Source organism: Mobula birostris, chromosome 5, assembly GCF_030028105.1.
Source record: "Mobula birostris isolate sMobBir1 chromosome 5, sMobBir1.hap1, whole genome shotgun sequence".
Taxonomy (NCBI): Eukaryota; Metazoa; Chordata; class Chondrichthyes; order Myliobatiformes; family Myliobatidae; genus Mobula; species Mobula birostris.
Window position 1 is genome coordinate 16,630,422 of NC_092374.1, and position 24,424 is coordinate 16,654,845.

The 24,424-nt window shown below is 42.9% G+C and overlaps 1 protein-coding gene across 2 annotated transcripts in view; it reads left to right on the forward strand.

Moving 5' to 3' along the window:
* Positions 1 to 24,424, forward strand: part of galnt7 (UDP-N-acetyl-alpha-D-galactosamine: polypeptide N-acetylgalactosaminyltransferase 7) — a 137,410-nt gene that overhangs the window by 38,782 nt on the left and 74,204 nt on the right. For both annotated transcript variants that reach the window (XM_072257654.1, XM_072257653.1), the window contains exon 2: positions 12,060 to 12,511. In XM_072257654.1, coding sequence (XP_072113755.1) covers positions 12,060 to 12,511 — 452 coding nt within the window. The remainder of the gene's footprint in view (positions 1 to 12,059; positions 12,512 to 24,424) is intronic.

Genomic DNA, 24,424 nt, shown 5'->3' on the forward strand with positions numbered 1-24,424 from the left:
TGCCTAAGTAGATGATCTTCAAAACTGCTGTGTGTGTCCAGTCTGACCCAGTAACTTCGTTCTCAACACTGAAGTCAAAAAGACCTCTTTACAAAAACCAGATCTCTGGACGCAGTTTTCCCACTGAAATTCTAATGCTCTGCAGTGTAGAGCTTTGGTCAGAAGTCCATATCTGTGAAGAGGAGGATATATCAGGTGACCTCAAAAAAAAAAAAAAATTCCTAATCAAGTACATCTCCACAAAGTAGACATATGCCACTATGGAGGCCACAATGTTGTCATCCAGTCGCACTTGCATCCACAATGATGAAGGGTTTTGAGAGGTTGGTAATGAAATGTATCTCCTGGCTGAGTAGTGACTTGGATCTTCTCCGATTTGCCTATCTTCACAACAGGAAAACAGAATATGCAATTTCATTGGCTCTTCACTCAACCTTGGAAGATGCATACATCAGGAAGTGCTTCATTGACTACAGCTCGGCATTCAGTACTATCATCCTCTCAAAACTAAATAATAAGCTTCAAAACCTAGGCCTCAATACCTCCTTATGCAACTGGATCCTCTATTTCCTCGCTTGCAGACCAGAGTCAGTTCAGATCTCCATCAGCATAGGTGCTCTACAAGGCTGTGTGCTTAGACCCCTGCTCTACTCGCTTCATATTTATGACTGTGAGGCTAAGCACAGCTCCGATTCCATATTTAAGTTTGCTGCTGATACCACTATTGTAGGCCAAGTCCAAGCTGGTGACAAATCAGCGCATAGAAGGGAAATAGAAAATCTGGCTGACTGGTGCCACAACAACCTCTCACTCAATGTTAGCAAGACCAAGGAGTTAATTATTGACTTCAGGCGGAGGAAACGAGAGGTTCATGATCCAGTCCTCATTGGCGGATCAAAGTTGGAGAGGGTCAGCAATGTTAATTTCCTTGCTGTTATCACTTCATACGAGCTGTCCTGGGTCTAGCACCAAAGTGCCATTATGAAGAAAGTATGGCAGAGTCTCTACTTTCTTAGAAGATTGTGAAGATTCGACATGTTATCTAAAACTTCATAGTCTCATCAGCAGACTGTGACATTCAAGTCTAGTGATCTAGGACTAAACAAGAAGGCCAGGTATGACTTTCAGAAGGCTATCTCAACAGCAAAAGAACAATTCCAAATGAGTTTAAAGGTGGAATCGGATGCATGCCAACTCTGGCAGGGTTTGCAGGCCATTACTTCCTAGAAAGGCAAAACATAACGTCATGAATGGCAGTGATGCATCATTCACAGATGAGCTCAACGCCTTGTATGCTTGCTTCGGAAGGGAGAATAAAGCTACAGGTATGAGGATCCTGGCAACACCTGGTGACCCTGTGATATTTGTAGTGGAGGCTCACGTCAGTTCATCTTTCAAGAGGGAGAATCCACACAAGGCAACAGGCTCCAATGGGGTTTCTGATAGGGCTCTGAAAACCTGTGCCAACCACTGGCAGTTGTGATCAAAGACAGTCAAAGTTCCTACCTACTTCAAATGTGCAACAGTTATACCAGTGCCCAAGAAGAGCAGGGTGAGCTGCCTTAACAATTGTTGTCTGGTAGCACTCATGTATGGTGATGAAGTGCTTTGGGAGGTTGCCTATGGCTAGAAACAATTCCCGTCTGCAATGAGCTGGACTCACTGCAGTTTGCTCATCGTCACAATGGGTGTACAGCAAATACAATTTCATTGGCTTTTCATGAAGCCTTGGATCACCTGGACAGGCTGCTATTTATTGATAACGGGGCAGCGTCAAATACAATTCCTACAGGTCTTATCAAAATGTTCCAAAACTTGGGCCTCTGTACCTCCTGCTGCAATAGGATCCTTGACTTCCTCACTAGAAGACCACAATCTGTGTGAATCCATAATAACATCACTACACTAATAATCAAACCCGGCACACCTCAAATGCCATCTATAGATTTACTGATTTCACAACTATTGTTGGCAGAATTTCAGGTGGTGACATGACTGTGTACAGGAGTGAGATTTATCAGATAGTTGAGAGGTGTCACAGCAACAATCTTGCACTCATTGATTGTAGTCTTCAGAAAGGGTAAGATGAGGGAACACACATCAGTCCTCACAGAGGAATCAGAAGTGGAAAGAGAACAATTTCAAGTTCCTGGTTGTCAACATCTCTGAGGATCTATCCTGGGCCCAAAATATTGATGCAGTTACAGAAAAGCAAGACAGCAGCTATGTTTCATTAGAAGTTTGAGAAGATTTGGTATGTCACCAAAGACACTCCATTTATTTCTACAGATATAGTATGGAGAGCATTCTAACTGATTGCATCACCGTCTGGTGTGTCAGGGTCACTGCACAGGATCAATATAAGCTGCAGAAAGTTGTACACTCAGCCTCCCCACCATCCAGGACATCTTCAAGGAGCGATGTCTTAGAAAGGCTGAATCCATCATTAAGGACCCCCATCATCCAGGACATGCCCTCTTTTTATTGTTGCCATTAGGAAGGAGGTGCAAGAGCCTGAAGGCACACATTTAAAGATTCAGGAACAGCTTATTCCCCTCTGTCATCAGATTATTGGATGGACATTAAACCCATGAATGCTAACTGTTTTTTTTTTTGGCGCTGTTGCACACATGCTCATTATTTTAAACCTGATTATGATTCTGATTTTGAAAACTTTGACAATTTTTTAAATAAATATGTGGTGGTGAGTATATTCACTGGTTGCATCATGACCTGGTATGAAAACACCAATGTCCGTGAATGGAAAATCTTACAAAAAATAGTGGATATGGCCCAGTCCCTCATGTCCTTCCCACCATTGATGACATCTGCACGGAGTGCTGTCACAGGAAAGCAGCATCCATCATCAAGGACACCAACCATCCAAGTCATGCTCTCTTCTCACTGCTGCCATCAGGAAAAAGGTTCAGGAGCTTCAGGACCCACATTACCAGGTTCGGGACTAGTTATTACCCCTCAAGCATCAGGCTCTTGAACCAGAGAGGATAACTTCACTTAACTAACACAAACCAATCTTCCATCCTTGGACTCGCTTTACACTGCACGCTGTTGGAGCAGTGCTGCCAGGATAATCAAGTACACGACCCACCCAGCCAACACACCTTCGTCCTCCTTCCCTCCGGGAGAAGGCTCAGGAGCTTGAAGACTCGTACGTCCAGATTTGAGAACAGCTTTTCCCGGAGATAAGACTGTGATAAGACTGCTGAACGGATCCTGACCCGGATCTGGGCCGTACCCTCCAAATATCCGGACCTGCATCTTGGTTTTTTTGCACTACCTTACTTTCCGTTTTTCTATTTTCTATTTATGATATATAATTTAAATTTTTAATATTTACTATCGATTTGTAATCCAGGGAGCGAGAAGCACAGAATCAAATATCGCTATGATGACTGTACGTTCTAGTATCAATTGTTTGGCGACAATAAAGTATAAAGTAAAGTACTTCACTTGCTCCATCACTGGACTGTTCCTATAAACTATGGGCTCACTTTCAAGGACTCTTCATCGCATTTTCTTGATTATTTATTCCAAATTTATTATTTCTTTTTGTATTTGCACAGTTTGTTGTTTCATGCACTTTAGTTGCCGGTTCATTTTGTTGGATGTGGTCTTTTCATTAATTCTGTTGTTTCATTGATTCTATTCTGTTTCTTGTATTTACTGAGTGCCTGCAAGAAAATGAATCTTGAGGTTGTATATGATGACATACGTACTTTGATTACAAATTTACTTTGAACTCTTATCCATCACAGGATAGGTCTTCACCGGCTTATCCACAACTGCCTCTTCTCAGTGACTGTTCATGGCTCAGTTGTTTAAAAGGTTTGTCAGGATGGTTTTGTGAACAAAGAGTACATGGGGGTCGGATTAGGGTTTAGGTGCAGGGATGGGGGAAATTAGAGGTCAGGCACAAGTTTTGGCCTCTGCTCCACTTTCCATGTTCAAGGGCCAGCAAAGGACATCCATGGACAGATGTTGGGCCAGCAAGTGCTGTGGACAAAGACCGCCAGGGCCAATGACAGATGCCCAGGTCCTGGAATTGGAGGCCCATCTGGGCAGGAGGCACATGAGCTGGTGACTCCCTAGTTCAGCGAGTTGGTGAGTTCAGACTCCAAGGCCTGGAGATCAGGGTCCTGTCATTGGCAAATCTGGAGTTTGAAGTTCAGGGTCCTCTCTTCAGCAAGTCTTGGGTCAATACCAAAGATGAAAGTTTGCAGACTGAAGTCATGGCCTTGAGTCTGCAAGTCCACTGAGGAAGTTGAAGATGCCCAATGTCTGCATGTCCTGAGGTTAGAGAACTGTCTGTGTTTGTTCTGTTCTTGTTGCTTGTGTTGTTCTGCTAAACATTGTGGGCATACTTTGGCACCAGAATGTGTGGCAACACTTCTGGGCTGCACCTGGCACAGCCTTGGGTTTTGTTGGTTGTTAACACCAACAATTCATTTCAATATGCAGTCTATATCAGTGGTCCCCAACCTCCAGGCCGCGGACTAATACATTGCCACGAAGAATGCAGTGGTGCAGCGGTAGTCGGAACGCACTCAGCACATCTTTAAGGAAAAAGCTGAAATAAACAAGCTAATTAATTAGGTAAATATTCTTCACGGCAATGTATTGGTCCATGGCCCGGAGGTTGGGGACCACTGGTCTATGTGATAAATGAATCAGAGAGCAGCATCAACCAGTACACGTAGATTTTTGTTCACCTCACGAAAGCCTTTGAATCAATCAATCTTATGACTATGGACCATTCTCATTGAATCTGCTTGTCTATATAAATGTGACTCCATCTTGTGCTTGTTACACAATAATGTGCAAATTTCAAACATGACCACTGCGAGTCCACTAGGGGCTGGAATAGGATTGCAGCTATTTGTAAATGTATACCTCATCACCACCTTTACAAAGGCAATGTATGCCATGAAGACCCGTTTCTAAGATTCAAAGTCATAGTACATTTATTATCGGTGTATGTGTACAATATGCAATCCTGAGATTGATTTTTCCCACAGACAGCCATGAAACAAAGAAAACCATGGAACCCATTCTGAGAAAAACATCGAAAACCCCTCATGCACAAAAGAAAAAAACAATTTGCATAAACAGCAAAAACACATTGAGAAACTCAGAAAAAGGATCTAGTGCTTTTCTGACATATATGACGAATAAACTTTGCTTGGGTTTCCAACCGTGAACAGGTATCAATTTTCGCCAACATTTTGATGACAAATTCTGCCATCTTAATCAGGGATGATGCCTAGGCAGGTCTAGTTCAGTGGTACTAGCTGTCATTTGTCCATCCTAATTGGTTAGTCCTCATCCAATCAGGTTCCCACTGTCCCACCTTGTTTACAATCAAATTCCAGTTCTTTCCTAGAGCAAGACCTTCATCTTTGTTAAAATTCTTTTTCTCTGATTTCAAAGGCTTCCTTCACCAGGTGGTCCCAAAGACCATTAGTGTGACACGATAGTTTTGTGCTGTAGAAGTCAATCCTGTGGCCATTGCGAATGTAATGTTCTGTTACTGCCTTTTTCTCTGGGTAACCCAAATGGATACACTTCCTGTGCTCCTTGATGCAGGTTTCCAGCGTGCATGGCGTCTGGAATCCTTTAAATGCCAACTGTCCTGAGTCCCGAGTCATCTTTGACCTGCATAAGCTGTGATTTGAGCTTCCTTACAGGTTTGTGAATGGTATTAATCCAGTATACTGTATCTTCAGAATCCTGATGATGCTTCCGTAAACGGTGGAAATGTAGGGAAGACGCGCAGTGGCTCCTTGTTGGGTTTCTGGGTTTTTCTGTCAGCCCTTTTAATTTCCTTCACCTTGTAGCCATTATGTTAGAATATAAAACACAAAATTGCAGTTTCTGTGAATGACTACATAAAGAAGCCTGCAAGTTCCATCAGGACTGAAGGGTGTTCAAAAACAGGTTGGTTTGGATTTCCTTCCAAATTTTCATGTTGCTTCTGCTAAATTTTAATAATCATCATTGTTACTTTTTCGTCCTTGCCTGAATGCCTGTATGCTGGGCAATGCGTGTGTGTGTGTACACTCCAATGTGTTTACAAGTTTTCTGATCAGTCAGTCCCTTTTTTCACCATGGTGGAAGGTTAATAAAGGGTTCACGGAGGGCAGGCTGCTTTCTATGCTGTGTTGAGATGTGTCCACAACTCTGCAGTTTTTTTTGTGTGGTCACAGGCAGTGCAATTGCCATACTAAGTACAGATGCATCTGGATAGGATGCTTTCTCTGGTGCCTCACTAAAAATTAGTGAAGGCTAAAAGGGACATACCAAACTTTTTTTTTACCTCCTGAGGAAGTCACTCTGAGGCTCTCATCTGCTTTAAGACCATAAGACATAAGGAGCAAAATTATGTCATTCGGCCCATCAAGTCTGTGCCACTATTCCATCATAACTAGTTTATTATCTCTCTCAACACCATTCTCCTGCCTTCTCCCCATAGCCTTTGATGCCCTTGCTAATTAAGAACCTATCAACTTCCACTTTAAGTATATTCAATGATGGCTTCCACAGCCAGCTGTGACAATGAGTTCCACAGACTCGCCACCCACTGGCTGAAGAAATTCCTCCATCTCTGTTCCAAATGGACATCCTACTATTCTGAGTCTGTGCCCTCTGGTCCTAGACTCTCCCACTATAGGAAACATCCTCTCAACATACACTCTATCTAGGCTTTTCAATAATCAATATGTTTCAGAGATACATTCTTCTAAACTCTAACAAGTACAGTCCCTGAGCCATCATACATTTTCTTGGCTGTGGCATCAAACATGGTTGGATCAGGACAAGTTGTTAGCGATGCTCACTCCTAGAAATTTAAGCCCTCAGCCGTTTTATCTCAGCACCATTTATACAAACAAGAACAGGCACCCTCCTTTCTGAAGTCAATTACCAGCTCTTGTTTTGATGACATTGAGGGAAAGCTTGTCACAACACTATGTGACAAGGATCTATATCTCCTTCCTATACTCCAACTCATTGTTATTTGAGATGCAACCCACGGCAGGTGGCATCATCTGCCAACCTGAAGATGGAGTTAGAGCAGGATGTGGCCAGGCAGGCGTGAGTGTATAGGGAGTAGAGCAAGAGTCTGAGGCCACAGCGTCGTTTGACACCAGTGTTGAGAATAATCGTAGCATAGCTGTTACTGCTTTTCCTTACCAATTGTGATATGTTGGTCAGTAATTAGGATCCAGTTGCAAAGGGAGTTGTTGAGGAGTTTGGAAATTAATTTCCTTGGATTTATAATACTGAAGGCAGAGCTGTAGACGATAAACAGTAGTCTCTAAAATGCTCCAAAGCTGGATGTCGGATCAGTGAGATGGTGTCCACCCTAGATCAGTTTTGGCAGTAGGCACGTTAAAGTGGGCTGGAGTTGTCTGGGAGGCTGGAGTTGGAATGTGTGCCATGACCAGCCTCTCAAAGCACTTCATGGTGGCAGATGTCAGAGCCATTGTGTGTTAGTCATTAAGACATATTATGTTGTTTATCTTAGGTACTGGTTTGATTGTGGTTTTAAGAAAAAAGTCTTCACTGTACCTCGGTACACAAAAATCAAATGAATTTACCACTTTGGGTCCCGATGAACTTTCTTGGCTATGGCATCTATGTGGCTGGAACAGGCTGTTGGTGATGTTCACTTCGAGGAGCCTGAGGCTCTAGAGATATAGACTCTGTAGAGGATACTGACATTGGTTTGCCTACCTTGTCAATGGATTCATCATTAAGGACCCACATCACCCAGGATATGCCCTCTTCTCATTGCTGCCATTAGGGAGGAGGTACAGGAGCCTGAAACCACACATCCAGTGTTTCAGGAACAACTTCTTTCCCTCCACTATCAGATTTCTGAACTGACTGTGAGCCCATGTACAATATCTCACTTACTTTTGCTCTCTTTTTGCAGTACTTATTTAATTTGTATATAAGTTACGACTATATAGTTCTTTTATTCTAATGTACTTCAGCCGCATAACAGCAAACTTCACGAGATATGCCAGTGATATTAAACCTCAATGGGTATGTTTCAATAGGTATTTTTAATGTCAGAGAAAGGTATACAATATACACCCTGAAATTCTTTTTCTTCACAAACATCCACAAAAACAGGAGTGGCCTGAAGAAAGAATGACAGTTAAATGTTAGAACTCCAAAAGCCCCCTTAACTCCCCCCCCCCCATGCATAACCACCAGCAAAGCAATGACCCCACCCTCCCCCCAACAGGCAAAAAAGCAATGGCACTCCCCACCGAACCTGATTCTGATACTGCAGTTTTGAAGTTTGATCACTTATGGGACCATTTGCAGCATATGCTTTCCACGAAAATCTTGCACTGAATGAAAAGTCTCAATAATCTCTTTTAGCAAGTTGTTTAAAGGTTAAATGTTGATCTGGATCTTTGGATAACTTCTCACACGAGCTCTGGACCTATCACATCTACCTGAAAGAAGGCTCTTGAGTCGGCATCTAATGTCACATCTCTCTGTTGCAAACACCCATTATGTAATCTGGTCTCTGGGATTTAAATTCGCAATCTACAAATTCAGAGGTAAATTTGTGCTATGCTATGAGGCACCCAGATACTTTCTCTAGAGTTTTGTATTTTTATTTGTGTTCCAGAATTTTAAGTGTAAGCAAATATTGATTGAAAAGATGAGGAATGAATATGTCTGATATGTAGGAAGTAATTTGCATTCCATACATTATAAATGTTGTTTTACCATTCTTAATAATAAAGCTGCTATTAACAAATTTAGTCCAAGACTTTCTCAGGCTAATAATATTCTTTTAAAAGACAAGGTTTCAAATGCTAGTGACCTACTCTGTTGTTTAATGTGGGTGAATTGTCTTTCTGTGAAAGTCAATCACAATGTCTGGTTGGGTACTGTAATTCAATGCCGCTTTCAGTTTGTTTATGCCAGTTGAGGTGCCTTTGTTTTGATGTATTGTTTTAAGAGTACACATCACCCGCACTAAAGCAGTTTATATTCTTGGGAAAGTGGTGATAAATGTTATAAAGCTGTAGTAGGCCTGTATAACAAGTCAAGAAGCAGAATTCTAGCAGTCAGTCTATCCCTTTTTTTTAAACAATATCAAACTAGGTACCCCTACTTTGTACAAATCTGCATACTTCCTTTTCTCTTGATTGTATAGGGCTGTAGAGGATTGTTTACTGATCTAGTATAGGTCTTTCCCAGCGTATAGACACCTGTTTATGTGCAGCTTGTGTGTGCAGTCAAGCATTTGGGAGACTGGTGGGATGAATTTGCCAGCTACTGCCAAAATGTTTTAGATGTTGGTTGGAATCCTGCTACATCAAAACAAAGAATACGTTCTAGCTAATGCATTTGTGTCCATTTTTTTGTATCCTATATAGAATTGTCATGATTTTTTTCTAATTCTACCCAATTGCAAAAATATTTTTAAATGTTATAAATATGCCGCCTTAAAATTCATTAACATGCTATTTGCCGTGCCTATAAGAAGTATTCACATCCCTCTTTGAAAGTTTTCATGTTTTATAATTTCACAACATTGAATCACAATGGATTTAATTTGGCTTTTTTAACACTAATTAACAGAAAAAGACACTTTCGTGTTAATTTGAAAACAGATCTCTATATATTCAGTGATTTTAGAAATTTTCTTATCCATCTCCTGACTTGTGCTTTTCAATAACCATTTTGCAGTGTGACTTAGAGGGTTCTTTTGTCTTCATGGTGTAGTTTTTGCCAGGATACTGACTCACCAACAGTTGGACCTTCCCAATAACAGTGTATTTTTACTGCAATCAATTGAAACACCTTGACTGCACACAGGTCTCCAAAAACAGTTCTCCATTTAACTAATTATGTGACTTCCAAAACCAGTGATGATTTGGTCGTCATATAAGAGAAAGTGAATGTTTAAACAATCATTTACTTTGTGTTTTATATTTGTAATTTAGATCACTTTGCAGAGATGTGTCTGTTTTTACTTTGACACGAAAGAGCTTTTCTGTTGATCAGTGTCAAAAAAGACGAATTAAATCAATAGGTTTCAATAGGTACATTTAACTTCAGAGAAATGTATACAATATACATCCTGAAATTCTTTTTTCTTTGCAAACATCCACGAAAACAGGAGTGTCTCAAAGAATGAACGACAGACATTAGAACCCAAGCTCCCCCCTCCCTAGCACAAGCAGCAGCAAGGCAATGACCCCCCCCCCCACCCCCAGCAGCAATAAAAGCATCCATGCCCTCCACTGAGATTGATGCTTTGCTGCACAAAGACACAGACTTGCAGTATCCCAAAGACTACTTGTTCATCTGGTAATTCAACATGTCATTACCCCCTCCCTCCCTCCCCTGAAAAAGGGGTGTCGCTGTTTCACAGCGAGTGGGGAGACATAACAAACAACTCACTGACTTGTGATGTTAAAAGTCTGTTGCATCGCTTTTTCCGAGCTCTGCACCCAGAGAGTCAGCCTCAGAAAGGCACAGCTCTCTGGACACACAGTCCACGGCAGCTAACCCACGGCTCCTGATGTTCCATGTTCTTCCACGGCGCCTCAGTCAAGGGCACTGCTCTAGAATCGGCCTGTCTCCAGAACCACAAAAACCTGGCACCCTGAAGGCGCACTAGTCTTCAGGGTTCCAGGTCCTTGGGATATCAAAAAGCGGCCAGTCGTGAAGCCCTGAAGGCGGGTCCCATTCCCGCAAAGAGCTGAAGCCAGGGTGTAACTCCAGGTCAGGATCTTCCAAAAAAAAAACATTGAAAAGGGGGAAGAAAAAGAGATATCAAAGACAGAAATAGTTCGTTTCTGAAGGTGCAAGTAAAGGAGTCGCCGCTTAGTGCCGGCATAACTTTGCTCCGCCCCCCCAAAGTCCACTTTTATCAATGTTGTAAAACAATAAAAGCTGAAAACTTCCAAGGGGAGATGAATACTTTTCATCAGCACTGTGTGTAGCTAAGTCTACATACAGTTATTCTCCCACTGCTTTGGTAATGGTTGGGTTGCGATGTTCTCTGATCCTCAAATCTCTCATATGTTGACAAAACGTTTGCAAATGGTTGCCAAGATCGGAGAACAACTCAACCCAATGATCAACCACTCCAGCTACACATTTTACAAGTTATTTCCTTTGGTAATGTTTAATGTTTTGGCAACATGCTGTCCCATTTGCGACTATAATTCTAGGAAGCTTTGTGACTGATTGGTGCCTTGGACAATCTGGCATCATCAAAATCCCAAGCGTGCCAGATTATCGGAGATTTTATTGTATTCATAACTTTGCATCCAACTTTATCTCTGAAACTCAGTTCCATTGTGCTTATGTTAAACAAAAAGAGTTAATGAAATCCTTAGGGCTTTCATCCCTCCATCAGGATCTCCAAAGTTTGTCTTGGCAGATCATGGGGCAGCATGGTAGTGTACAACGTTTTACGATATCAGCAACGGGAAGTAATTCCCACTGCTGCCTTTAAGGAGTTTGTACGTTCTCCCTGTAACTACTTGGGATTTCTCTGGTTCCTCCAGTTTCTTTCCACTGTCCAAAAACCTACTGGTTGGTAGGTTAATTGTCCATTGTAAATTACCTCATGACTAGGCTAGGATTAAATCTTTTGGGCGGGGTGGGGGGATTGCTGGGTAGTGTGGCTCAGAGGACCAGAAGGGCCTATTCCACGCTGTATCTCAATAAATAAATAAAAAACGTGGAAATGCATCGCTGAATGTTGTTGGCATACTCTTTACAGTATGTACAAGTTAAATCAGTGCTTTCTCACCACGTTAGTGCTTCCATTCGGTTATATCTTCAGTATTGTTAAGAGATGGACTTAAGCTTCTGGACTGAAAAATTCAGAAAAGAAAAAAAACTAGCTGATAAGCAAATAGAAATGGCTCTGAAATCAGTTAGCTCAGGTTCAAAGGCCAAGTGGGGCACTGCGTAAGGTTACAACACCATTGTTCATATTACTTTTTAGAAAATTCCGATTACTCACTTTTGTTATCTGTTTCCCTTTTTAGCCAGGAAGAGATGGCAACAAGCATCTGCCAAATATACCTGATAATGGACCTGTTTTGAATAACAGATTTCAGCCAGTTGTTCCTTGGCCTCAAGTTGAAGGAGTGGAAGTGGACCTAGAATCTATTCGATTGAAAAATAAAAATGCACGACAACAGCGTGCTGCTGACAATAACCAACAGAATGCAATACAGCAACAGTATGTTACATTCAAACCACAGAAGTTTGTTTACCCTGATCCAGTGTTGAGAAATGGTGTCCTAGGAAACTTTGAGGCCAAACGGCCAGAACCGCCAGGTTTAATGAATGGCCCTGGAGAAGAAGCAAAGCCCTTAGTGTTGGGTCCTGAATATAAAGATGCTGTGCAGGCATCTATCAAGGAGTTCGGTTTCAACATGGTGGCCAGTGATCAGATATCGCTGGATCGATCGATCAATGATCTGAGACATGAAGAGTAAGTGTGAAGTGAATGTTAAATTGCATTATTCGGCTAATACATTGAATTGCAGGTCTTTCTACTACAATCACATTCCTGCTGCGTTTTTCTTTCACTCAAGATTTCTTGCATTTCATATTTGTTACTACTATTCCCTCTCTTCAAATATTGCCCTGCCCCTTCAAATTTGCCATCTTAACCCTGTCTTTTTAAAAAAAAATCTACATTTTGATTCTTCACCTCACTAGTAGCCTATGTCTGATCCTATTTCCTGCGCTGTCCTGGGAAAGCAATATCCATTATCAAGGATTATGTTTCTACCTCCACTATCCAGGCCATTCACTCTTCTCAGTACTGCCATCAGCAATGAGGTATAGGAACCTTGGGTCCCACACCACCAAGTTCAGGAACAGTTATTACCCCTCAGTCCGGCTCCTGAACCGGACTGGCTAACTTCACTCACCCCAACACTGATCCCACACATCCTATGAACTCAATTTCAAGGACTCTACAACTCATCTTCTCAGTATTATATATTACTTATTTATTTTCATTGTGGTTTTTTTCTATTTGCAAGCTCTGTTGTTTTTTCACATTGGTTGTCGTCCATCTTTGTAGTTTTTCATTGATTCGATTGTGGTTTCTTTGTATTTTCTGTGAATGTCCACAAGAAAATGAACCTTAGGGTAACATATGCTGATGTATACTCTGTGGACACTTTATTAGGTGCACCTGTACACCTGGTCATTAATGCAGCTATCTAATCAGCTGATGATGTGGCAGCAACTCAATGCGTAAAAAGCATGCAGGCATAGTCAAGAGGTTCAGTTGTTATACAGCCCAAACACCAGAATGGGAAAGAAATGTGACCTAAGTGACTCTGACCATGTTGGTACCAGACGGGGTGATTTGAATATCTTAGAAACTGCTGATCTGCTGGGATTTTCATGCACAACAGTCTCTTTAGTTTACAAAGAATGGTGCGAGAAACAAAAGACATCCAGTGAGTGGCAGTTCTGTGGATGTAAATGCCTTTTAATGAGAGAGGTCAGATAAGAAAGGCTTGACTAGTTCAGGCTGCCAGGAAGGTGACAGTAGTTGAAATAACCTCGTGTTACAACAGTGGTGTGCAGAAGAGAATCTCTGAACACACAACACATTGAACCTTAAAGTGGATGGGCACAGCAGCAAAGACCACAAACATTTATTGGCCTCTTGATTAGGGTGACCTACGCGCACCAGGAGCACCGCCTCAACAGCTTGCACCTACGGTGCTTGTATTGGGTCCTGGATATTTCCTGGAAAGACCACGTGCCAAACAAGGATGTCCTGGACCAGGCCAGCATGCCAAGCACTTATGTCCTTCTCACACAGCGACGACTGCACTGGCTTGGCCACGACCACCGCATGCAGGATGGCCGCATCCCCAAGGACACCCTATACGGAGAACTCGCCGCAGGATCCCGGCCCATAGGGCGCCCACTGCCATGTTACAGGGACGTTTGTATACGTGACCTGAAGTCTGCTGATACCAGGGTGGACAGCTGCAAATCGCTGCACCTGGCAACAGGCTGTACATACAGGCATTACCAATGTAGAGGAAAAACGAACTGGACCGTGGTCGGACAGAAGAGAGAGAAGGGAAGCTGCGGCAGTGACTACCCAGCCGCAGCCATCAGCCTTCGTGTGCAGCAGCTGTGCCGAAAACTGCCGCTCAAGAATCAGCTTATTCAGCCACAGCCGACGCTGTTCCACACCCAATAGAGTCCTAAACCGGGCACATCCATTGTCTACTTAGACAGATGGAGCCATTAAGATTAGGTAAAGGAGGTATCTAATAAAATGGCCACTGAGTGTATATGTACTTTGTGCTTTGAACTTTGGTAGAAAATGGTGTGGCGGTAATGGTCACCTCTTGTCACGAGATACGCACAACTGATTTTTTAAAAAAGCAACTAAAGCATAGATATCTTTCCCGCTAATATGCACCATAATCTGTTCTGGCAGTACAAAAGATGAAAATTGAGAATGATTTGTTATCAAACTTGTTCTAAGGACAAAGCAAACACATCCTGCTTAACAGGGAGTGGTAGCATTGTAAATATGTTACCAGGTGAAAAGTTAATACATCAGAACTGATGATTCAGACACAATTATTCAGATGCACAATAGCTGGAGGATTTTTTTTTTAACCAATCAAATGCCCAGCTCTTTATTTCACCCCCTTCTCCCTCCTAGTTCCACGTATCACCTAGCACTTTGTACCACTTCTCCCCTCGCCCCGCCTTCTTACTCTGACTTCTCTTTCTTTCCAGTCCTGAAGAAGGATCTCAGCCTGAACGTCAACTGCTTACTCTTTTCCATAGATGTTGCCCGCCCTGCTGAGTTCCTCTAGCGGTTAGTTTGTATGGCTTTGGATTTCCAGCATCTGCAGATTTTCTAGTGTGGGAGAATTTTTTTAAAGTTACTTTATCCATTTGTCATAGTAAAACACACACATGTGCCCCTCTAAAATTCTTTAAAGAATGAAGTCTATTGTTCTTACCCAGGGGAGAGAGAGAGGCATGAATTAACATCAGTAGGCAGGACTAAAGAAAATGCAACCATTTATAAGTACATTAAAGGCAGTTAAAGTGTAGGATAATCTGTGCATGAAGCTGGAAGTCTTGTTGAATGTTTTTCAAATGTATTCGCTATGAAGGAGGCTGTTACAGTGCCTATAAAAAGTATTCACCCTCCCCCACCTCCTTGGCAGTTTTCATGTTTTATTGTTTTACAACATTGTATCAGTGGATTTAATTTGGCTTTTTTGACCCTAATCAATAGGAGAATACTCTTTTTGTGTTAAAGTGATCAAAGTTAATTACAAATATGCGATCAATTATTTTGTTTTATAAGTATTCACCCTCCTTTAATGTGACACACCAAATCATCACTTGTGCAGCCAATTGGTTTTTAGAAGTCACATAATTAGTTAAACGGCGATTGGTTTTTGGAGACCTGTGTGCAGTCAAGGTGTTTTCAATTGATTGTAGTAAAAATATGTCTGTATCTGGAAGGTCCAACTGCTGGTGAGTCAGTATCCTGGCAAAAACAACACCATGAAGACAAAAGAATACTGCAGGCAACTCTACAGGAGATGGATACAAGAAAACCTCTAAATCACTGAGGATCCCTCAGAGTACAGTTAAGTCAACCATCAAGAAATAGAAAGAATATGGCACAGCTGTAAATCAGTTTGAGTGTCCATGCAGGAAGGGGACTAGTGAGAGAGACCTTGGCGACTCTGGAGGAGTTACAAGCGTCAATGGCTGAGATGGGAGAGACTGTGCATACAGCAACTGTTGTCTGGGTGTTTCAGTAGGGTCAGCTTTATCGGAGAGTGGCAAAGAGGAAGCTATTGTGATTTAAAAACCCACATGAAATCTCAGCAACACACATAAAAGTTGCTGGTGAGCGCAGCAGGCCAGGCAGCATCTCTAGGAAGAGGTACAGTCGACGTTTCGGGCTGAGACCCTTCGTCAGGGCTAGAGTTTGCCAGAAGGCATTTGGGAGACTCTGAATTTAGCTGGAAGAAGATTCTATGGTCTGATGAAACCAGAATCCAGCTTTTTGGCCATCAGACTAAACACTGTTTGGTGTAAGTTGAACATCATCAAAAACACAGCATCCCTACCGTGAAGATGGTGGTAGATGTACATTGCTGTGGGATACTTCACCTTCCCTTGAAGGCTTGTGAAGGTAGATGGTAAAATGAATGCCGCAAAATACATGTAAATCCTGGAGAAAAACTGCTATAGTCTGCAAGAGAACTGCGACTTGGGGGAAGATTTGTTTTCCAGCAAGACAATGACCCCAAACATAAAGCCAAAGCTACATAGGAATGGCTTAAAAACAGCAATGTTAATGTCCTGGAATGGCCAAGTCAGAGTCCAGACCTCAATCCAACTGAGAATTTGTGGCTGGACTTTGAAAAGGGCTGTTCATGCATGATCCCCATGCAATCTGACAGAGATTGAGCAGTTTTGTAAAGAAGAATGGGGAAAATTTTCAGTGTCCAGATGTGCAAAGCTGATGGAGATCTATCCACGCACTCAAGGCTGTAACTGCCACCAAAGGTGCATCTACTAAATACTGACTTGAAGGGGGTGAATACTCATGCAATCAATTATTTTGTTTTACATTTGTAATTAATTGAGATCAATTTGTAGAGATCTTTCATTTTGAAACAAAAGTCTTTTTTTTTGATTAGTGTCAAAAAAGCCAAATTAAATCCACTATGATTAAATGTTGTAAAACAATAAAACATGAAAACTAAGGGGGGGTGAGTACTTTTTATAGGCACTGTGTTGTTGAAAAATTCAGAGATAATTCGAGAACAAATTACCTATGAGGAGAACGAAGGACGAGATGTCTTAGCAGGATTAATTGTGAAGAAATTCTTGAGTCCTGCTGTAATATGTTCCGAACAAGAGATTGACAGAAGCTTTTAAATGTTTGCTGCATGCAGAAGAGGTTCTAGATAATAGAGGATGGCAAACATAGTCCCTTTTACTTTCTATGACCTACAGACTCACTTTCAAGTTCTCAGTATTTGTTTACACAGTTTGCCTTTTTGCCATTGGTGCTTGTCTTTGTTTATATATAGTTTATTGTAAAATTCTATTGTTTTTTTTCTGTAAGCAGGGATACCTGCTTTACCCTCCTGCCCATTATGCTGCTGGTGTTTAGGGTAGCAATGAAGGTCTATCATCTCCAGTGGTGTCCAGAGCTTCCTTCAACATGTTAGTGGCTTTGAAAAGCAAGGATAAGTCAAGTTATTTGGCCCAGGATGTAGAGAAAGTTCAAAGTTCAAAATCTGTCATGTGCACAAGTGCAATGAAAAGCTCAGTCTTTACAAGAAAGAACAAATAATTTAAGTCTTATTTCCATTCAAAGTGGTCATAGTGTTGCTAAACTGCAGTGATTGGGGTTGTGCTGCTTGGTTCCAGGAACTGAATGGTTGAAGGGAAGTAGCTATTGTTTTTTAATCTGGTGATGGGGAACTTCAGGCTTCTGTACTTCCTGCCCAGTGGTAGCTGCGAGAGGATGATGGAAATCATCCACTTTGAATGGAAATTAGACTTAAATTATTTGTTCTTTCTTGTAAAGACTGAGCTTTTCATTGCACTTGTGCTTGGATGGTGAGAATCTTTAAAGGATATTGCCGCCTTAAAACAACATCTCCTGTAGATACAACTGATGGTGGAGAGGGATATGCCTGTAATGTATTGAACTGAGTCCACTCTCTGTAGCTTTTTGTGGTCCTACATATTCATATTGCTGTAAAACAATGCTGCAATCAATAATGGCACTTTCAACATTACTCCTGGAGAAGATTGTTAGAAGTTCTGAGGGACACGGTTAAGCTCCAATTGAAAGAGGAGGGGGATTAATACAAAGATAGTGACCATGGAAGATCCTGTTTGACTAATTGGATTGAATTTTTCAAAAAGGTAATTAGTATGTTAATAAATAGCTCGGTCATGGTCGGGCAGGTGGGGCTCATCAGCCTTGGATGGCAGCCCGCCCAGTAGAAGGAAAACTCTGATTTTAAACCAAAGCTGCCTTGTGGCTATACCCACCCGTGGGAAAGGCTTCGGGAGTAAACCCAGAGGACGAAATCCAGAGCCGGGATCCCGAAGCTGGTTTGATGTTGTTTACAACTTTACTCTGGCAACCCCTGACAACACTGTTGGAAAGCTGTATCGGCGCTTGCCCTTCCCTTAGACTAGGTGGGAGGGGGGAACCCGCTGCATGGGCAACAGCTGGTTCTTCAAATCTTCCTGCCCAGTCTTGCGTCTTGGAGAGGACACAGTCCACCAGAGGCGCAAACCCATGATCCCTTGAGATCGATGGCTGCCAGGTCATGGTCACTGTGGTCTACAGTGACTTCAGTAAGGCCTTTTATAATCCCACACAAGGAGACAAGTCCATTGGAAAGGGAGTCATTTGGCAAATTGGATTTAAAATTGTCTTGTCAGCAGGAGGCAGAAGGTGATGATTGTGGGCATTTCTCACGCATGAAAGCCAATCTCTGGTGATGTACTTTTGTGAGTGGGGACTGAGATCCTTGCTGTTGTAAACTAATGATCTGGATATGAATTGGGAGATTCATATGAATTGGCGCTCTTAAACTTTTCGATGATTTTAAGTTCCCTGGCCCCCACCGCTTTAGTTTCACCATGGATGTCCAGTCCCTATATACTTCCATCCCCCATCAGGAAGGTCTCAAAGCTCTCCACTTCTTTTTGCATTCCAGACCCAATCAGTTCCCCTCTACCACCACTCTGCTCCGTCTAGCGGAATTAGTCCTTACTCTTAATAATTTCTCCTTTGGCTCCTCCCACTTCCTCCAAACTAAAGGTGTAGCTATGGGCACCCGTATGGGTCCTAGCTATGCCTGCCTTTTTGTTGGCTTTGTGGAACAATCTATGTTCCGTGCCTATTCTGGTATCTGTCCCTCACTTTTCCTTCGCTACATCGACGACTGCATTGGCGCTGCTTCCTGCACACATGCTGAGCTCGTTGACTTTATTAACTTTTCCTCCAACCTTCACCCTGCCCTCAAGTTTACCTGGTCCATTTCCGACACGGCCCTCCCCTTTCTAGATCTTTCTGTCTCTGGAGACAGCTTATCCACTGATGTCTACTATAAGCCCACTGACTCTCACAGCTATCTGGACTATTCCTCTTCTCACCCTGTCTCTTGCAAAAACGCCATCCCCTTCTCGCAATTCCTCCGTCTCCGCCGCATCTGCTGTCAGGATGAGGCTTTTCATTCCAGGACGAGGGAGATGTCCTCCTTTTTTAAAGAAAGGGGCTTCCCTTCCTCCACTATCAACTCTGCTCTCAAATGCATCTCCCCCATTTCACGCACATCTGCTCTCACTCCATCCTCCCGCCACCCCACTAGGAATAGGGTTCCCCTGGTCTTCACCTACCACCCCACCAGCCTCCAGGTCCAACATATTATTCTCCGTAACTTCCGCCACCTCCAACGGGATCCCACCACTAAGCACATCTTTCCCTCCCCCCTCTCTCTGCTTTCCGCAGGGATCGCTCCCTACGCGACTCCCTTGTCCATTCGTCCCCCCCATCCCTCGCCACTGATCCCCTCCTGGCACTTATCCATGTAAGCAGAACAAGTGCTACACATGCCCTTACACTTCCTCCCTTACCACAATTCAGGGCCCCAGACAGTCCTTCCAGGTGAGGCGACACTTCACCTGAGTCGGCTGGGGTGATATACTGCGTCCGGTGCTCCCGATGTGGCCTTCTATATATTGGCGAGACCCGACGCAGACTGGGAGACCGCTTTGCTGAACACCTACGCTCTGTCCGCCAGAGAAAGCAGGATCTCCCAGTGGCCACACCATAGAAACTATAGAAACTACAGCACAGAAACAGGCCCTTTGGCCCTTCTTGGCTGTGCCGAACTATTTTCTGCCTAGTCCCACTGACCTGCACACAGACCATATCCCTCCATACACCTCCCATCCATGTATCTGTCCAATTTATTCTTAAATATTAAAAAAGAACCCGCATTTACCACCTCGTCTGGCAGCTCATTCCATACTCCCACCACTCTCTGTGTGAAGAAGCCCCCCCTAATGTTCCCTTTAAACTTTCCCCCCTCACCCTTAACCCATATCCTCTGCTTTTTTTCTCCCCTTGCCTCAGTGGAAAAAGCCTGCTTGCATTCACTCTATCTATACCCATCATAATTTTATATACCTCTATCAAATCTCCCCTCATTCTTCTACGCTCCAGGGAATAAAGTCCTAACCTATTCAACCTTTCTCTGTAACTGAGTTTCTCAAGTCCCGGCAACATCCTTGTAAACCTTCTCTGCACTCTTTCAACCTTATTTATATCCTTCCTGTAATTTGGTGACCAAAACTGAACACAATACTCCAGATTCGGCCTCACCAATGCCTTATACAACCTCATCATAACATTCCAGCTTTTATACGCAATACTTCGATTAATAAAGGCCAATGTACCAAAAGCTCTCTTAACGACCCTATCTACCTGTGACGGCACTTTTAGGGAATTTTGTATCTGTATTCCCAGATCCCTCTGTTCCACTGCACTCCTCAGTGCCTTACCATTAACCCTGTATGTTCTACGTTGGTTTGTCCTTCCAACGTGCAATACCTCACACTTGTCAGTATTAAACTCCATCTGCCATTTTTCAACCCATTTTTCCAGCTGGTCCAAGTCCCTCTGCAGGCTCTGAAAACCTTCCTCACTATCTACGACACCTCCAATCTTTGTATCATCAGCAAACTTGCTGATCCAATTTACCACATTATCATCCAGATCATTGACATAGATGACAAATAACAATGGACCCAGCACTGATCCCTGTGGCACACCACTAGTCACAGGCCTCCACTCAGAGAAGCAATTCTCTACCACCACTCTCTGGCTTCTTCCATCAAGCCAATGTCTAATCCAATTTACCACCTCGCCATGTATACCTAGCGACTGAATTTTCCTAACTAACCTCCCATGCGGGACCTTGTCAAAGGCCTTACTGAAGTCCATGCAGACAATATCCACTGCCTTCCCTTCATCCACTTTCCTGGTAACCTCCTTGAAAAACTCCAACAGATTGGTCAAACATGACCTACCACGCACAAAGCCATGTTGACTCTCCCTAATAAGCCCCTGTCTATCCAAATGCTTGCAGATTCTGTCTCTTAGTACTCCCTCCAATAACTTACCTACTACTGACGTTAAACTCACCGGCCTACAATTTCCCGGATTACCTTTCAATTCTTTTTTAAACAAGGGAACAACATGAGCCACTCTCCAATCCTCCGGCACTTCACCCGTAGACAGCGACATTTTAAATATTTCTGCCAGGGCCCCGCAATTTCAACACTAGTCTCCTTCAAAGTCCGAGGGAAGACTCTGTCAGGTCCTGGGGATTTATCCACTTTAATTTTCCTCAAGACAGCAAGCACCTTCTCCATTTCAATCTGTACAGTTTCCATGGTCTCACTACTTGATTCCCTCAATTCCATAGATTTCATGCCAGCTTCCTTAGTAAATACAGACGCAAAAAACCTATTTAAGATCTCCCCCATTTCCTTTGGTTCCACACAAAGCCGACCACTCTGATCTTCAAGAGTACCAATTTTATCCCTTACAATCCTTCTGCTCTTAATATACTTGTAAAAGCTCTTTGGATTATCCTTCACTTTGACTGCCAAGGCAACCTCATGTCTTCTTTTTGCCCTCCTGATTTCTTTCTTAAGTATTTTCTTGCTCCTCTTATACTCCTCAAGCACCTGATTTACCCCCTGTTTCCTATACATTTCATACAACTCCCTCTTCTTCTTTATCAGAGTTGCAATATCCCTTGAGAACCAAGGTTCCTTATTCCTATTCAATTTGCCTTTAATCCTGACAGGAACATACAAACTCTGCACTCTCAAAATTTCCCCTTTGAAGGCTTCCCACCTACCAATCACATCTTTGCCAGAGAACAACCTGTCCCAATCTACGCTTTTTAGATCCTTTCTCATTTCTTCAAGTTTGGCCGTCTTCCAGTTCAGAACCTCAACCCTAGTACCAGATCTATCCTTGTCCATGATCAAATTGAAACTAATGGTGTTATGATCACTGGAACCAAAGTGCTCCCCTACACAGACTTCTGTCACTTGCCCTAATTCGTTTCCTAACAGGAGATCCAATATTGCATCCCCTCTAGTAGGTCCCTCTATATACTGATTTAGAAAACTTTCCTGAACACACTTTACAAACTCTAAACCATCTAGGCCCCTAACAGTATGGGAATCCCAATCAATGTATGGAAAATTAAAATCCCCTACCACCACAACTTTGTTTCCTGCAGTTGCCTGCTATCTCTCTGCAGATTTGCTCTTCCAAGTCTCGTTGACTATTGGGTGGTCTGTAATACAATCCCACTAATGTGGCCATACCTTTCCTGTTTCTCAGCTCCACCCATAAGGACTCAGTAGACAAGCCACAATTTTAATTCCACATCCCATTCCCATTCTGACATGTCTATCCACGGCTGCCTCTACTGTCAAGATGAAGCCACACTCAGGTTGGAGGAACAACACCTTATATTCCGTCTGGGTAGCCTCCAACCTGATGGCATGAACATCGACTTCTCTAACTTCCGCTAATGCCCCACCTCCCCTTTGTACCCCATCTGTTGTTTATTTTTATACACACATTCTTTCTCTCACTCTTCTTTTTCTCCCTCTGTCCCTCTGACTATACCCCTTACCCATCCTCTGGGTCCCCCCCCCCTTGTCTTTCTCCCCGAACCTCCTGTCCCATGATCCTCTCATATCCCCTTTGCCAATCACCTGTCCAGCTCTTGGCTCCATCCCTCCCCCTCCTGTCTTCTCCTATCAATTTGGATCTCCCCCTCCCCCTCCCACTTTCAAATCTCTTACTAACTCTTCCTTCAGTTAGTCCTGACGAAGGGTCTTGGCCTGAAACGTCGACTGTACCTCTTCCTAGAGATGCTGCCTGGCCTGCTGCGTTCACCAGCAACTTTGTGTGTTGCATGAATTGGGAGATGATTAGCAAGTTCAACGATGACCTAAAATTTGGTTATGTTATTGGTAATGAGAAGGTTAACCTTTGGTTTCAGAACAATACTGATGAGTTGTTAAGGTGGGCAGAGCAATGAAGATTGGATCTCACAGAATCACAGAAACTTGCAGTGCAGAAATGAGGCCCAGTTGACACATTGTCTGTGTCAACCCGCCATGCCTATCTGCATTAATCCCATTTGCCTGCATTAGGCCCCTTAACTCTCTCCGCTATTCTGATCTGTGTACACCTTGTATTTGTATCTGCTTTTACCACCTCCTGAAAGCTTATGCAAAATATTCACCTGGCACGCCCGTAACATACAAACCCTAAACTGTACATCTTTGGAATGTGGGAGGAAACCAGAGCATCTAGAGGAAACCTAGGCAGTCACACAGAGTACATATAAACTCCTTGCAGAAAGCAGCAGGAACTGAACCCCCGATCGTTGGTGTAATAAAGTGTTATGCTAACTCCTATGCCATAGTGTCACCCTTATCTCCCTAACATGTGTTAATATCACCCAGTGATAAATCTGTGGAATTCATTGCCACAGACATCTGTGGAGGCCAAGTCATTGGGTATATTTAAAGTGGAGATTGATAGTTTCTTGATTAGTAAGGGCATCAAAGATTTATGGGGTGAAGGCAGGAGAATGAGATTGAGAGAGATAATAAATCAGCCATGATAGAATGGTGGAACAGACTCAGTGGGCCAAATGGCCTTATTCTGCTACTTTGTCCTATCTCCTTATGATCTTGTAAGGAGACCAGATCCCTATTCCATATTCCTGCTACAGTCTCACCAAGGCTAGGCAATTGCAAGGAGGACAAATGGTTAGGAGTAAAGTCTAACTTCAGGAAACACCACAGGAGTTTGTCTGGTGGTTTGCGGAATTTGAAGATGTCATGCATTACAGCCTTGTGTTCTTGTATGTGGTTAATGGTGAGTTCATGAAGTGCTTAAGTGTGCCAGTTCCTTATTAGAGAGCTTATTTGTAATCATTTACATAAGTTCCTTGAGTTCAGTGTTTCCTCCCCTGGCAGCAGCTGTGACGTGTTTATTTTAATGTTTATTCTGTCCCCGTGATTTGATCCTGGGAGCTGAATGCCGCGTAATGAAATGTATTCGTTGGACATGGTAATGTAGAGATTCCAAAACCTAGATGGAGAATGTTCGGCATTGCAGTCCAGCAAAAGCTATACACACCATAACTTTTTCAACGTCATTGATAACATTATAGCTGTCAGTGTAGATTACCAGTGATAAGTGCCTAAGTATCAACAAGAGATCACTGCAAGGGACTTG